Source organism: Nomascus leucogenys, chromosome 3 (genome assembly GCF_006542625.1).
Source record: "Nomascus leucogenys isolate Asia chromosome 3, Asia_NLE_v1, whole genome shotgun sequence".
Classification (NCBI taxonomy): Eukaryota; Metazoa; Chordata; class Mammalia; order Primates; family Hylobatidae; genus Nomascus; species Nomascus leucogenys.
The window spans coordinates 70636337-70653521 of record NC_044383.1 but is presented as its reverse complement, the minus strand read 5'-3'; the positions used below and the strand labels follow the sequence as shown (position 1 = coordinate 70653521).

At 39.8% G+C, this 17185-nt stretch overlaps 1 protein-coding gene and 1 pseudogene across 1 annotated transcript in view; one reads left to right on the top strand and one right to left on the bottom strand.

Moving 5' to 3' along the window:
- Positions 1–17185, top strand: part of ZNF100 (zinc finger protein 100) — a 56728-nt gene that overhangs the window by 18375 nt on the left and 21168 nt on the right. The window contains exons 3-4 of the mRNA XM_030809433.1: positions 8482–8608; positions 9437–9535. Coding sequence (XP_030665293.1) covers positions 8482–8608; positions 9437–9535 — 226 coding nt within the window. The remainder of the gene's footprint in view (positions 1–8481; positions 8609–9436; positions 9536–17185) is intronic.
- LOC101176736 lies at positions 1963–3031 on the bottom strand (annotated as a pseudogene).

Sequence of the window (17185 nt, the reverse complement as noted above, 5' to 3'; positions counted from 1 at the left end):
ACACCTACAGGTTGGTAGCATGTAGGATGATAAAACAGCTGTTCATATCACCTTCTATCATTAGTGTCCAGTTCCTTTCATTACATGTTAATTAACACTGCTCTTCAAAATCTTCCTTTACATTAAAGAAACTTTGGTGATCAATGCATATAGAGCACAGCTCTGCAAGTAACTCCTTTTAAAAAGAGAAGGGCATTTTATGGAGATACAAGATATTCCAAAGGTTTAATGTAATTTTAAGCTATGATACTTGTAGAAGTGTAAATGCTACAAACCTTCATAAAACCTTGCCTGAATGTTTTTCTTTTCCTTCTTTTGAGACAGGGTCTGGATGTCACCCAGGCTGGAGTGCAGTGGCATGATCATGGCCCACTGCAGCCTTGACCCCCCAGGCTCAAGTGATCCTCCCACTTCAGCCTCCAGAGTAGCTGGGACTACAGACACATGCCACCATATCCAGCTAATTATTTTTATTTATTATTATTTTTTACAGACAGGGTCTCACTGTGTGGACTAGGCTGGTCTTGAACTGCTGTGCTGAAGTAATCCTCCCACCTCAGCCTCCCAAAGTACTGAGATTATAGGCATGAATCACTATGCCCAGTGCATTTCTTTTGCATTTTGCATTTTTCTAAGAGATGGGGTCCCGATATGTTGTCCAGGTTGAAGTGCAGTAACTATTTCTATAGGCACCATCACAATACACTGCAGCCTCCAATACCTGACCCCAAGCAATCCTCTAGCCACCCAAGTAGCTGGAACCTCAGGCATGCACCACCACACCCAGCTTCATTTTGAGAATTTTGAATATAAAGCTTTAATTTTTTGCTTCAGTCAAGAGTGACTTCAAGAGTGACTGAAACAAAAAATCAAAAGCCTAACATTCAGGAGACAAATGCCGGGTGCACCTGCAGTCCCAGCCATTCATGTGGCCAAGGATAGAGGATGGCCCAAAGCCAGGAAGTTCTAGGCTGCAGTGCACCATGACTGCACCCGTGAACAGCCACCACACTCCAGCCTGGACAACACAGCAAGACCCCCATCTCCTAAAGAAAAAAAACGAAACTCTCAAACGATGTTTTTCAAAGGTTTATAGCATTCATACTCATGCTGCAGTGCCTTGGAGGGCCCAAACTATATTAAAGCTTAAAACTGCTTTACTTTTTTTTCACTGTCACTGAACCACCATGTTGGTTGGCATTATGAAAATATCTTCTAATACATTTATTTAATAAGATGAAAATTATCAGAAAATGAGAAGTACCATTTATAGTTCACAAGAAATGCAACATGGACCCCAGTAGAAGTAGATATCAATAACTGATACTTGCTCTGTTTATGACCCCAGACATGCTAAAATAATGCTTGCAAAGAATATGAATGACAAACATTATCCATCAGCTTTTTGGCTTAAAATGATTGCCAATGACTAGCAGCTTCAATGGTAACAGTAGGGAGGAAGAACCCTTCAATACCTAACAATGCTGCAGTCTGCTCCTAAGTGGCTTTAGTTAGAGTCCCTTGTTTTAAGGGTAATACTGCATTGATTCTAAAGGCATATGCAGCAAAATGAGCAGGGGGAGAAAAACTGGAAGAAACATAAAAGTTACATGGTTAGTGTCTTTAAAGTCTAAAAATTTAAACTATTGTTTAAAAAAACTAACATAGTTCAGTTATCGGCCCATATAAGCAAATATCTGTGTGTGCAATGGGACCCTTCACTTTGGAATGGTTTTTGTAACTCTGTTTACATTAAAAAGAACAGAAGAGTGTTTTGTTGCATTGACAAGGTCTCATTCTTTTCTATGGAGTATGATCCTTGTTGTCTATGCGTCTCTTGAATTTGAGATCTTTCCTTTTGATGAAAACACTAATTTTGCTGGTTTTTAAGCAGGAAAGGTGGTATTTCTCCAGTCTTTGTAGATGAAGGTTCCGTGACATTATAACCCCTCATTTCTCCCTTTAAGAGAGAATGGCTTTAGAGTGCTGAATAGCAATGAAGTTATCAGCGCTGAAAGACCTTCTTATAGCTGCTCCACACAAGGCTTTGTCTTCACATAATCTATAAATAGCCTCTAGGTTCTGTGCTCTTTCTTTGCTAAGAGGAGCAAATAGAAAATTCAGGTTGTCATCATCTGCTAAGGAGAGAAGGTCAAGGTAGTGCTTGGCATAAACACTGGCAGGAACATTAATATTAAACTGAAGAAGCTCCGAAAAATGCCTTTCCATTTCATTCATGTCCTCAACTGTAATGTCCTTGAGGATCTGGCAATAGTCCACATTCCATACAGCCTGATCATCCCAAACCTTGGAGGTAAGAAGAATGGCTCCCAGAACAATCCTTTTCCAGTTAGTGGGACAAATGTTGATTTCAGCGTAAGTTGAAAGCCTTTCTAAGTAAACCAAAGTTACTGTTGCACATTCAGCTGTTAGCTGTGCAGCACTCAAAAGAGTACGAACAAATCTATAAATAAATTTGTGCTCAGGATCATGCTTTAAGTATTCCTGTGGAACTTTTTCTCGTGTAAGGGGATGTGATCTCTCATCAAAAATACCCAGGGATCTATTTGCATCTCTGTTCTTTATGTGGTAATATATTTCTAAGGTCACACATTTTACTGTGGTTCTAAGATTAGGCTGGCTGACTGTTCTGTTGTCTAGAAATATTGTTGAGCCTGAGCTATGCTTTTTAGTAAGCTGCCCTGGAGATACGTGATTTAAATGGTTGCTCTTCCTCTTTTCTCACATATCGGTTTGAGATTTGCTCAGGAAAATTGTGCTTGCCCTTGGATGGTCAGAAGGGTTTGACTCCAAAGCTAAATCTTAGGGCATCTCATGGTCGCTGATGTGCTGCAGGTGGTGGCCCTCGCCCGCTCCCAAATCCAACTTGGCAGGCTCCACAGAAGCGGGTGCTACCGCCACCGCATCCCTGGATGCCGCCTAGTAGATGTCGGTTGCGCAGTACAGCTCCGGCCCCGCGCACCGGCCCAGCTTGAGGCTGGTACTAGGGGGACACGCAATAGGTCAGCGTGTTCCCTTGGGGCGTCTCTGCTCCTCTCGGCCGCGGCTGGCACCTTCTCTAGCCCCTACTCCGCCGCCCTCAGCAGCCGCCCCTCCCCCAACAATGGCGCGGCCCAGGCTGCGCGCAAGCAGATGCCTCCTCTCCCGCAGTTCGCCCCCCGCATCCCGCGACCCTCCCCGGGCAAGGCTCGGGCCTCCCCGTATGCTCGCAGCGCTGCCGCCGCCTCCCCAAGCTGACTCGTCTGGAGATAATTATGTGTTTTTGTCTTTCGTTCTGTTTATGTGATGGATTACATTTATTGATTTGCATGTGTTGAACCAGCCTTGCATCCCAGGGATGAAGCCCACTTGATAGAGGTGGATAAGTTTTTTTGATGTGCTGCTGGATTCGGTTCTCCAGTATTTTATTGAGGTTTTTCACATCAGTGCTCCTCAGGGATATTGGCCTGAACTTTTCTTTTTTTATTGTGTCTCTTCCCAGTTTTGGTATCAGAATGATGCTGTTTTTATATAATGAGTTGAAAAAGAAGTCCCTTTTTCTCAATATTTTGAAATAATATTAGAAGTGGTACCAGCTCTTCTTTGTACATCTGGTAGAATTCATCTGTAAATTTGTCTGGTTCTTTGCTATTTTTGATTGGTTGGCCATTTAAGACCAATTCAATTTTGGCACTTGTTACTGGTCTATTCAGGGATTCAATTTCTTATTTGTTCAGTCTTTGGAAGATGTATCTTTGCTCCAAGGTTATAGTCCTCAAGCTTGGCCCAGATGAACTCTCTACTTATATTCATGTTGCCTCAGTTTTTTCTTTTAGTTAGACATATTATTTAGAATGTGCCAGAGCAGCCTCTATGAGGGGAGCTCTCCTTTGTTTGTACTCTGTTTGCTGTAACACCCAAGGATGCAGAGTCAGATTGATCCCACCTAGAATCTGCACATAAGGTCTGGCCTCTGCCTGGGATTTACAAAACAGGGCCAGAAGACTTTGGATTGAGAATGTACTGAAAACCAACAGAAGGCATCTTCTGTATTGTGAGATGTCAGCGTAGAAATCTTAAAGCCCCCATTTGAGAGTGTGGCTCTTTAAGCTTTTCAGATCTTGTTCAGTGACCTGCTACAGTTACGTGAGAGACTCCAGGTGTAAATAGAATTTGATGACAGATCTGTAAGTGTAAACAAGCATCTTAAGAGTGAGAGATCAAGGCCACAAAGTATCCAGAGCCATGATCACAACTATACCTACCTGTAAAAACTGGAGTAGAGTATTCTTGTCCTTCTCACCCAAAAGCTAGCAAATCAGGATAGGTGATCCAGGTTCTGGAGCTCCACCATAGCAGTTCCATTTTCTATTTAGAATCAGCATGAATCTCTCTCAACCTGGCTTATCATTGGGCCATCAGCCCAGGGTCAGTGAGAACCTTCTCACAATCACCTAGATGTCTTTGAGACATGTGAGGATATCCAGGGCAGAATTGTGTGAGGCTGATGAGTGGTTAATTCTGCTTCTGTCTCGGTGTAAGAGAAATGGGTCATTCTGTGTTTTTTTTCTCCCTTCATACTCATACAAGAGATAACTTTGGTTGGTACCCAGATGAGAGTTTCTCTAGTTTGCCCTTACTTTGGTGAAACACAAAGAGGAGGTCTGGTGACTCAAAAGATAACTAATTGCTTCCATTTCATAAGGTCATTCAAAAAAAAAATAGATGAAGCAGTCACGGTCCCTACCATCTAGAAACTTTTGCTCTAGACTACCAACTGGATACATGGTTGAATTAAACATCATATGGTTGGTACGGTGAATAGATGTGTGCAAAGCAAAACAAAACTTTGGCCTCTTCAGCCAGGTGCAGTGGCTCACGCCTGTAATCCCAGCACTTTGGGAGGCCGAGGCAGGCGGATCACCTGAGGTTGGGAGTTCGAGATCAACCTGATCAACATGGAGAAACCCCGTCTCTGCTAAAAATACAAAAAAATTAGCGAGGCGTGGTGGTGCATGCCTGTAATTCCAGCTACTCGGGAGGCTGAGGCAGGATAATCACTTGAACCCAGGAGGTAGAGGTTACGTTGAGCCAAGATTGTGCCATTGCACTCCAGCCTGGGTGACAAGAATGAAACTCCATCTCAAAAAACAAAACAAAACAAAAAAACTTGGGCCACTTCTTTTTATATTGTTGTGTCTTCCTAGGTTATCACCTGAAGGAATATTTATGGACTAAAGAGTTGTTATTATTATTTGTGTATCTTTTACTTTGTTGAGAATACATACTTATCTTCTAACAGAATTATTCCAGAAAACTTTAAAAGAGTCATTTAAATTGCTTGTTAGTATAGTTATAAAATTGACAGAGCAGTGGCAAAAACAGATTAAAGTTACATAAACTCTGGGATTTACGTTTTTCTTAGGTAAGCTTAGGAAAAACAGAACTGGAAATACCCCAGTGGCATAGAGAACAGAATTCTACATAGGGTCCTTTCCCTGCCCCATTTCTTTTAGATTCACCCTTTTTGAAGGCCTTCTTTAGGTCTGGCCCACTTTGGAGTCTTGCCTTACAGAACTGATTTATAAAGGTCAGAGTTTTGGCCGGTAAATCCTTCTGCCTTTCTAGAGCTGGTGCTTACAATTTCCTGCAACCCAAAAGCAGATAAATAAGAAAAATAAACTATACATTTTAACATCTTATTTTTTTTTAAATTTTGTAGTAAAACCAGTGCTTACAGAAACATTCCATTTAGCAACTTGTTTTCTATTCTTGCAGATCCAGTAGTTGCTCCACAAAGTCACAGACAAGTAAATATAAATAGAAAAAAATTTCTTAAACTCTTTCTATGCCCCCTCCTCTGTCTATATTTAGCCTTATTCTATACATTTTTTAAAAAAATCAATAACAGAGAAACAGAGGAAGAAGTAATAATGCTGGGCCCTTTATCTAAATCCTGAGAATTGCTGAACACTTAGTATCAACTTCCAGTGTGTTTATGGGGATTAAATCACATAATGTGTTATGCCCAGCACAGTGCTCTGTATTGTACTCTTGAGCACATAGTACCTGCTTAATAATTATTGCATTAGTGCATGTGTACATATTGTTTTCCAAATGTAGACTTATTCCAACATTGCTGCCTTCTGTTTCCTCTGTAAACTTTAAAGAGCCAGCAAATAATATAAAACTTCAGGATGGAGTGTGGTTGTCTTCATTTGTACCAGAAGTATTTGTGTTGTGACAAGAGTGCTGAATGTCAGGGACTCTGTGCAGTGCCTGCTTTCTCTAACTAATGCTAATGATGAGCCTGGGGGAACAACATCAGCATTGGTAGGGGACTTGTTTGAAACACCCATTCATGAACCCTTTCCAAACCTGCAGAATCACATTACATAAAGTGGGACCAACATTACCAAGTGATTTTTAAGTTCATTAAATCTTGAGAGGCAATGCTTAGCTAAGTGGTTATCAGCCCAGGCTTCTCATTAGGATCACATGGCCAATTTGCTGAAATCTCTTGTGCCCTCCCCACAGCTTCTGTTTATTGTTCTGGGTGGAAGCATCCATGTTATTTTAATGAAGTGCCTCATGTGACTCTAAGGTGAGGCCAGAATCAAGTATGAGGGCTTCAAGATACATTCATGAGAGTTAAGTGCCACCTTTGCACTAAAGGGTGGTTACAAGACCTGTTCTATTTGGGTTTGGTAGGGACAGGGCAGTGTGGCCCATATTTTCATTACTGTAGCAGAAATTGCTGGTGTTTGTGGCAGGGGAGGGCACCTGAGACAGGAAAGGAGAAACTTACATTTTTACATCCATGGAGCAGCACATTGTTCCTGAATTTCTTCTGTTATGAAGGAGAGATATGGGTGGACTTTTTGGTCTTGGTCCTTCTGTCTGCGGGTGTGGTGCTAGCAGGTAAGAAGGTGGTGCTGACACATTTAAGGCAGTTTTCTCAAGATGCAGATGTTACTTCTGTAGAGAATTTCATCTGAAAAGGATTCCAAGAGAAGAAGGAGAAAGAGGAAAAATGGTGTTTTGTTTTTTTTTTTTCAGCTAAATAAGTCTCAGATCAAGAGCTTTGTCCACTCTCTTCTAGAGTCTCACTCATTTAGTATTTGCAAACCTTTACTTCTCTACTTGTGTTTTTCCTTACTAATGAGTTTCACTACTTTTTAAAATTCTAATGATAGTCAAGGGTCTATGCAAAATATTTCTTTCCTATGTACTAGAGCCTTCTCTACATTCTCAATATCATGGCTTCTTATATGCCATGCAGAATTCCTACCATGAATTTATGATCTGCACTATTAAAAATGTTCCCATTGTGGCTGTTGAACATAGAAGGATGTGGATACTCAAGATTGGGGAAAGCTGGGGTTTACATGGAGGATATGTAATGTTGAGGTTCCATCTGTGTTCTCCATTAGCTCTATGCAGAACAGGATTAAGAAAATGCTTATTTAAATAGGATGGCATTTATTACCCAGAAAGTTCTGAAAAAAAAAATTGAGAGATACCTGCTATATAGGGTGCTGAAGAAAGACTACTTAAAATCATTATTGAAAATTACAGAACATTGGAGATACCTGTATCTTGAACTTTGCATAAAACTGATGTTTCTGTATGATTGAATTCAGAATATAATTTACTTTTTGAGGGGCAATGTCTAGGCAATGATGCTATGTTCTTCTGTATGCATCAGCACACCATAAAAATTTGTCCTAGTGTGGTGGATATTAATAATTTACTTTGTTAAAAAGCTCTCTGATATTTCGTTCACTACAGAGTTAACCATTTTTCTTCTCATTATTAGATATCTTTATGCAGCTAATGTGCATAAGCCATCACATTGAATCTGGCAGCTGCCCTTTTTTCTTATGTTTTCTTTGCATATATCTGTCTTTGGAAAATGAAGGCTCTTTGTTTACAGGCCAGAAAAATCAGGTAAAACAGGCTTTTCCACTTACTGGATGTTTCACAGAATTTTCTTTTGGGGCCAAAAACATTGGCATTACCAGTGAGCTCGTTAGAAAATCAGAAACTCAGACTTCATTCCAGATCTTCTGAAAAAAAATCTGCACAAGATTTCCAGTTTATTGTACACATTAAAATTCAGGAGGTGCCTTGTAACTCACCATCTCTTTTTTGTCTGAAAAATACACACAACTCATTCTTTATGATATAAATATAGCACTCAAAAATGTATATGTTTGTGTTTATGCTCTTAATTTTATACTTTATCTAGAAAAGTATCATATGTACACTGGTGTTGTGGATCTTATGCCATTCTCTTCTCTCAGAATTAGAGAATATTTTAGAGAATATTTCTGTGTTAAAAATTATTGGAAAATTTCAGTCATTTCTATTAATCAGAACCAATTCTCTTTGCTCTGTCATTTCATTTTAATTCAAATAATAAATTCTGCCCATGGCCACTTGGTAAATATATGTGTGTCTGTGTGTTGTGTTTTTCAGGGGCCATTGACGTTTAGGGATGTGGCCATAGAATTCTCTCTGGAGGAGTGGCAATGCCTGGACACTGCTCAGCAGGGTTTGTATAGGAAAGTGATGTTAGAGAACTACAGAAACCTGGTCTTCTTGGGTGAGAATAACTTTAATACACAATTTCTAATATACCCTAAAGGTTTCTCTTTTTTTGTGGAATGATTTTTCGTAATTTATGCTTTGCATAAATGAGTTTCTGATCTGTTTTTTCAAGAAAATCTTGAGGCTGTGTGTGAAAAAGAATGTATTCAAGATGTTTAATCTTGACCTGAACTTTCCACGTTCCTGAGCTGATCTGTATCCTTCACTCTAGATTAGTGGTAATTCCAGAAATTTAGTGTCATAAAATATTGTTGCCCATGTTTTTAGGCCGGGCACAGTGGCTCACTCTTGTAATACCACCACTTTGGGAGGCTGAGGTGGGCGGGTCACAAGGTTAGGAGTTTAAGACCAGCCTTGCCAACAAAGTGAAACCCTGTTTCTACTAAAAGTAAGCCGGGCATGGTGGCACGCGCCTGTAGTCCCAGCTACTCAGGAGGCTGAGGCAGGAGAATTGCTTGAACCCAGGAGGCGGAGGTTGTAGTTAGCTAAGATCATGCCACTGCACTCCAGCCTGGGCAATAGAGCGAGACTCTGTCTCAAAAATAAAATAAAATATATATATATATATATATATATATATATATTTGCCCATATTTTAAAATCCATTCATCACCAGCAATGTTTTGATTTATGAGTACCGGGTAGTGAAATTAAGAACCTACAAATTTAAAATATTTTCTAAATATTTAGAAATTTCTCTCATTAATTAGTATTTTAGGATTAATTTTCTAGAATATTCTATCACTTCCTGTTCACTAAGCATACTACTAGGTTGGTAATTGGAGAATATGAGAAAGATTCATGTTATTTATTTCTAATAAAGCAGGTATTGCTGTCACTAAGCCAGACCTGATCACCTGTCTGGAGCAAGGGAAAGAGCCCTGGAATATGAAGAGACATGAGATGGTAGCCAAACCCCCAGGTAGGTGAGAGTGAACACAACAGATGACACAGATGAGAAGTCCAAAGGTCAAAAAGAAAGCTGGTCCTTAAAATGTGATTTGGAAAGCTGTGTTCCAAAGGAAATAGTTTCTGGGATGCCTGAGTGTTTTTTTGTTTTTTTTTTTTTTGCTGTCATGTAGGGGCATCTTCTGTCTTATGCTTTTGAATTGTTTAAAGATTCTACTTTCCTTTTGGTGATCTTCCTTCAGGTTTACAGTGAGAGCCAGAGTCCTTTTCATGGCATATAAAAGACTGTACAATCTGCCTGCTTTTCCATTATTTGGGGGGACACACAGATATCTGCATAATTTTGGGAAACTCTATGTTAAACTATTTTTTAGTTTTCTTTTTTCATCATGTCTGAAATGTGTGAAAGTAGTGTTTTCTGTTCCATTGTTTTGTTAATCTTTTTGCACATTCCTTCCTGTTTTTATTACTATATTCTTGAAATACAGTTAGAAATTATAAAGTATAATACCCCTCTGCTTTGTTCTTTTGCCTCAAAAGTTTTTTGGCTATTTGAAGTTTATTGCAGTTTCTTGTAAATTTTAGAATTGTATTTTTTATTACGGTGGAAAAAAATGCTACTGGAATTTTAATAGGAAGTTTATTGAAGCTATAGATTAGATAATATGATACTTTAGCAATATTTATTCTTTCAATCCATGGACATGAAATATTTTAAAATTTGTGTCTTCAATAATTTATTTCATTGATATATCTTTTTTGTTTTATTTTGTTTTGTTTTTTGAGACAGAGTCTCACTCTGTCGCCAAGTTGAAGTGCAGTGGCGCAATCTCGGTTCACTGCAACCTCCACCTCCTGGGTTCAAGCAATCTTCCTGCCTCAGCCTCCTGAGTAGCTGGCACTACAGGCACATGCCACCACGCCAAGCTAATTTTTTGTATTTTTAGTAGAGACGTGGTTTCACCATGTGGGCCAGATGATCATGATCTCTTGACCTCGTGATCTGCCCGCCTCGGCCTCCCAAAGTGTTGGGATTACAGTCGTGAGCCACCGTGCCTGGTCTATCTTATATCTTTTATTGTAAAGATTTTTTTACCTTCTTGGTTAAATTTCCTCTCAGAAATTTATTATTTTAATGCAATTGTAAATAAGATTGTTTTCTTTATTGTATCAAATGGTTTAAATGTATGGAATAGTAATTTATACTAGTATGTTAATTTTATATTTTGCTAATTTACTGAGTGTATTTATTACTTTAGACAAATTTCAATGTAGTGTTTATGGTTTTTTTATATATAAGATCATATGATCCACAAACAGTAACTTATTTGTCTTCAATTTCAGTGGCTTTTTTTTTTTTTTTTTTTTTTTTGAGACAGAGTCTCGCTCTGCCACCCAGGCACCCAGGCTGGAATGCAGTGGCGCAATCTCGGCTCACTGCAAGCTCCACCTCCCGGGGTCACGCCATTCTGTTGCCTCAGCCTCTCCGAGTAGCTGGGACTACAGGCGCCCGCCACCACGCCCGGCTAATTTTTTGTATTTTTAGTAGAGACGGGGTTTCACCGTGGTCTGGATCTCCTGACCTCGTGATCCGCCCGCCTCGGCCTCCCAAAGTGCTGGGATTACAAGCGTGAGCCACCGCGCCCGGCCCAATTTCAGTGGCTTTTTAAAAATGTTTTTGATTCATCATTCTGCCACTTACTTCCAGTCCTACGTTAAAATAGAAGCATTGACAATGGGCACAATATAGTTTTGCATTGGTGTCTGTGAATTTGATGGAAGAAACACCTCTTCAACTTTTGGTTTTTTTTTTTTTTTTTTTGAGACAGCGTTTCACTGTTGTTGCCCAGGCTGGGGTGCAATAGCACAATCTCAGCTCACTGCAACCTCTGCCTCCAGGGTTCAAGCAATTCTCTGTCTCAAAAAAAAAAAAAAAAAGAAAAATTAATGATTGTAAAAACACGTAACATGAAATTTACCATCTTAAATCTTTTTTTTTTTTTTTTTTTTTGAGACAGAGTCTCGCTCTGTCGCCCAGGCTGGAGTGCAATAGTGTGATCTCAGCTCACTGCAGCCCCCGCCTCCTGGGTTCAAGCAATTCTCTTGCCTCAGCCTCCCGAGTAGCTGGGATATAGGTCCCTGCCACCACACCTGGGTAATTTTTTCTATTGTTAGAAGAGAGAGGGTTTCACCATGTTTGCCAGGCTAGTCTTGAATTCCTGACCTCAAGTGATCACTCCGCCTCAGCCTCCCAAAGTGCTGGGATTACAGGCATGAGCCACCGTGCCCAGCCTACCATCTTAAATTTCTTTAAGTGTACATTTCAGGGCCAGACATGGTGGTGCCTCACAACTGTAATCCCAGGATTTTGGGAGGTCAAGAAAGGAGGATCACTTGAGCCCAAAATTTGAGACCAGCCAGGGCAACACAGAGAGATTCCCTCTCCACAAAATTATTTAAAAAATTGCCAGGCATGGTGGTATGCACATGTGGTTTCAGCTACTTGGGAAATTCAGAGAAGAGAATTACTTGAGCCTGCAAGTTTGAGGCTGAAGTGAGCCATAATTGTGCCACTGCACTCCAGCTTGGGTGACAGAGTGAGATTGTCTCAAAAAAAAAAGTTTTACATGCCAGGCGTGGTGGCTCATGCCTGTAATCCCAGCACTTTGGGAGGCTGAGGTGGGCAGACCACCTGAGGTCAGGAGTTCAAGACCAGCCTGACCAACATGGTGAAACCCCATCTCTACTAAAAATACAAAAATTAGCAGGGCCGGCCGGGCGCGGTGGCTCACGCTTGTAATCCCAGCACTTTGGGAGGCCGAGGCGGGCGGATCACGAGGTCAGAATATCGAGACCACGATGAAACCTCGTCTCTACTAAAAACACACACACAAAAAATTAGCCGGGCGTGGTGGCGGGCGCCTGTAGTCCCAGCTACTCAGAGAGGCTGAGGCAGGAGAATGGCGTGAACCCGGGAGGCGGAGCTTGCAGTGAGCCAAGATTGCGCCACTGCACTCCAGCCTGGGTGACAGAGCAGACTCTGTCTCAAAAAAAAAAAAAAAAAAAAAAAAAATTGGCGGGGCCTTGTGACAGGTGCCTGTAATCCCAGCTACTCGGGAGGCTGAGGCAGGAGAAGTCCTTGAACCTGGGAGCTGGAGGTTGCAGTGAGCCAAGATTGCCCCATTGCACTTCAGCCTGGGCAACAAGAGCAAAACACCGTCTCAAAAAATAATAATAATAATAATAATTGCATTTTAGCCATGTTAAGTATATTCACATTGTTATGCAAAAGACTTACAGAAATTTTACATCTTGTGAAACTAAAACTAAATACCCATTAAGTAACAACAATCCATTTTACCCTCTCCCCAGCCCTTGACAAACACCCTTCCACTTTGTTTTTATGAGTGTGACTATTTAAGATATATATATAAGTAGAATAATAGTGTCCATCATCTTGTTTCTGGCTTATTTCAGATGACATAATATTCTCAAAGTTTATCTTAAAATTGACAAGATTTTCTTCTTTAAGTCTGTATAATATTCCATTTTATGTATATGTTACATTTTTGATGTGTTCATAAATCAAGAGACACCTAGGTTGCCTCAGCCTTTTGACTTTTGTGAGTACTGGTACAATAATCATAGATGTTCAAATATGTCTTCTGGGTCTTTTGTTGCATATTTTGAATATAGATTCATTAATGGAGTTGCTGTATTTGATAATAATTCCATTTTTAATTATTTGAGAAATGTAACATTTTAAAATAATGACTGCGTCTTTGTTTTCTACCAACCATCAACAGAGGTTTCATTTTCGTTGCATCATCAACAGATTTGGCATCTTTAAAAAATTTATAGTGGCCATTGTAATGGATGTGAGGTGATTTCATTTTTCATTTTTATTTTTACGCGTTTCTCTACAAATTATTAATTTGTAATTTGGTCAGGCTGGTCTTGAACTCCTGACCTCAGGTGATCTACCCACCTCAGCCTCCAAAGTGCTGGGATTACAGCTGTGAACCACTGCACCTGGCCCGAATATTAACTCTTATCACTTGTGACTTGCAAATATTTTCACCCATTTCTAATGAGGCATTTTCACACAGTGGAATGTTTTTTTTTTCTAATGTGGAGAAATTTTGAAGTAGAGTGTAAATTTTTCTGTTTTTCTGTTGTTGCTCATGCATTTAATGTTGTATCTAAGAAAATGGTGCCAAGGCCCATGTCATGACTTTTTTCTATTTTGTTCTAAGAGATTTTAGTTTTTTTTTTTATGAGTGTAAGTATTTTATTGAAAACATTTTTTATATATGGTTCAAGGAAATGATCCAACTTTATCAGTGTTAATATTTACTTCTTAACATTATTTTTTGAAAAGATTATCTTTTCTCTATTGTGTGTTCATGGCAGCTTTGTGGAAGATCATTTCATCATATACACAAGTGTTCATTTCTGAACTCTCTATTCTGCTCTTTCATCTGTTTATCTGTCTTTGTATCAGTACCATACTGTTTTTGTTATTGTAGCTTTTAATGTTTTAAAATCAGGAAGTATAATGCCTCTTTGTTCTTTTCATGGGTGTTTGATTAGTTATAGTTCACAATCAAATTTAAAAATTTTAAAGAATATTTCTGTAATAACTTGTGCTATTGAGATTTTTATAGAGATTGTACTGAATTTGTTCACCTCTGTAGGTTGTATTGGCATCTTAACAAAATTAAAATTTTTGACCCTCGAGCAGGAATATGTTGAAGAATGTTTTATTTTATTTTAATTTTATTTTATTTATTAGAGACAGAATCTTCCTATGTTGCCTAGGCTAGTTTCTAACACCCGTGCTCAAGCAGTTCTCTTGCCTCAGCCTCCCAAAATGGTAGTATTACGGTGTGAGCCATTGCACTCAGCCCATGTGTTTTATTTTTAGATATTGTTGGATTTGCCAGTTTTACTTTTGCTTTTAATTCCTAGTTTTATTCGGTTTTGGTCAGATACCATGCAGTGCATGATTTTGGTGTCTTCTTAAATTTATTTGTTGTTGTCGTTTTCAGACATGATCAGACTGCATCACCCAGGCTGGCGTATAGTGTCATAATTTTGGCTCACTGCAACCTCAGCCTCCTTGACTCAAGTGATCTTTACACCTCAGCCTCCTGACTAGCTGAGACTATGGACATGCACTACCATGCCTGGCTAATTTTTTGATTATTTCTAGGGACAGGGTCTCACTGTATTACTGACACTGGTCTTATACTTGTGGTCCCAAGGGATCCTCTCACTTTTGTCTTCCAAATTTTTGAAATTATAGGTATCAGCCACTACACCCAGCTGGTATTCTTTAATAAGACTTGTTTTGTGTTCTAAGAGAATACATCAGGTGCAAATAAGAATAATGTGTATTATTTTGCTTTTAACTGAGAAATTTTGTACATGTCTGTTAAGCCTAGTTTGTGATATGGTTTGGATGAACATGTTCTGCAAACCTCACGCTGCGACGTAATCCCCAATGTTGGATGTGGAACCTGGTAGGGAGGTGTTTAGGTCGTGGGGGCGAATTTCTCAAAATGCCTTGGCACCAGCCTTTTGATAATCAGCAAGTTTACACTTCATTAATTCAAATGAGAGCTGGTTCATTAAAAGAACTGGCCTTTTTTATTTTTTTGAGATGGAGTTTCACTCTGTACTCTAGGCTGCATTGCAATGGCATCATCACAGCTCACTGCAACCTCCGCCTCCCTGGTTCAAGCAATTCTCTTTCTTCAGCCTCCCAAGTAGCTGGGATTACAGGCAGCCTCCACCATGCCCAGCTAATTTTTGTAGTTTTTTAGTAGAGATGGGATTTCACCATGTTGGTCAGGCTGGTCTCAAACTCCTGACCTCATCGACCTCCCAAAGTGCTTGGATTACAGGCATGAGTCTCTGTGCCTGGCCTGAACCTGGCTTTTTCACCTCACACTTGCTCTTTTTCTTACCACATCCAGTTTCCACTCTCTGCATATGGCTAGCCAGTTCTCCCAGAATCATTTATTAAATAGGGAGTTCTTTCCTTATGGCTTGTTTTTGTCAGATTTTTCAAAGATCAGGCAGTTGTAGATATACAGTCTTATTTCTGAGTTCTCTATTCTGTTTCATGGGTCTATGTGTCTGTTTTTATACCAGTGCTGGGCTGTTTTGGTTACTACAGCCTTGTAGTATAGTTTGAAGTTGGATAGCATGATGCCTCCAGCTTTGTTCTTTTTGCCTAAGGTTGTCTTGGCTATATGGGGTCTTTTTGGGTTCCATATTAATTTCAAAATAGTTTTCTCATTCTCCATCAAATTTTTTTTCTTTTTTCTTTTTTTTTTTTTGACATAGTGTCACTCTATCGCCCAGGCTGGAGTGCAGTGGCACAGTCTCAGCTCATTGCAACCTCCACCTCCCAGGTTCAAGCAGTTATCCTGACTCAGTTTCCTGAGTAGCTGGGATCACAGGCGTGTGCCACCACACCCAGCTAATTTTTGTTTTTTTAATAGGGATGGGGTTTCACCATGTTGGCTGGTCTTGAACGCCTAACCTCAACGGATCTGCTCGCCTCGGCCTCTCAAAGTGCTGGGATTACAGGCGAGAGCCACTGTGCCTGACCTGCGTCGATATTTATCAGGGATATTGGTTTTAAGTTTTTGTTTTTGTTGTTTTTATATCTCTGCCAGGTTGGGTATCAGAATGATGCTGATCTTATAAAATGAGTTAGGGAGGAGTTCCTACTTTTCTTTCATTTAAAATTGTTTCAGAAGAAGTGGTACCAACTCTTCTTTGTACCTCTGGTAGAATTCAGCTGTAAATCCATCTGGTCCTGGGGTTTTTTGTTTGGTAGCCTATTTATTACATCTCAATTTCAGAACTTGGTCTATTCAGGGATTCAACTTCTTCCTGGTTCAGTCTTGGGAGGGTGTATGTGTCCAGTAATTTATCCATTTCTTCTAGATTTTCCAATTTATGTACATAGAGGTGTTTATAGTATTTTCCGATGATTTTTTTTTTTTTGAAGCTAAAAATGGACTTTTATTCAAAGTAAAAATATATGAGGAGCTTCAGATCTAATTAAACAAAGAACCCTTGATCCAATTGTACATATGCAGTGTCTACAGTTCTGGTACTGAAGACTAACGCTTTGCAGGCCCATGTAAATAATTTTAAATGCTTCCACTAGCATCTCACATCAATCAAGTCTCCCCCAGTACCTTGTAAAACTCTCCCCGGGGCTGTGCTCAAGCTACACTGACATTTTCTTGGTTGTGAGCACCACCCAGGTGTTCTCATTTCCAACCCTGGCTACAGGCACTTTCTTTTTTTTTTTTTTTTTTTATTATACTTTAGGTTTTAGGGTACATGTGCACAATGTGCAGGTTTGTTACATATGTATCCATGTGCCATGTTGATTTCCTGCACCCATTAACTCGTCATTTAGCATTAGATATATCTCCTAATGCTGTCCCTCCCCCCTCCCCCAACCCCACAACAGTCCCCGGAGTGTGATGTTCCCCTTCCTGTGTCCATGAGTTCTCATTGTTCAATTCCCACCTATGAGTGAGAACATGCGGTGTTTGGTTTTTTGTCCTTGCGATAGTTTACTGAGAATGATGTTTTCCAGTTTCATCCATGTCCCTACAAAGGACATGAACTC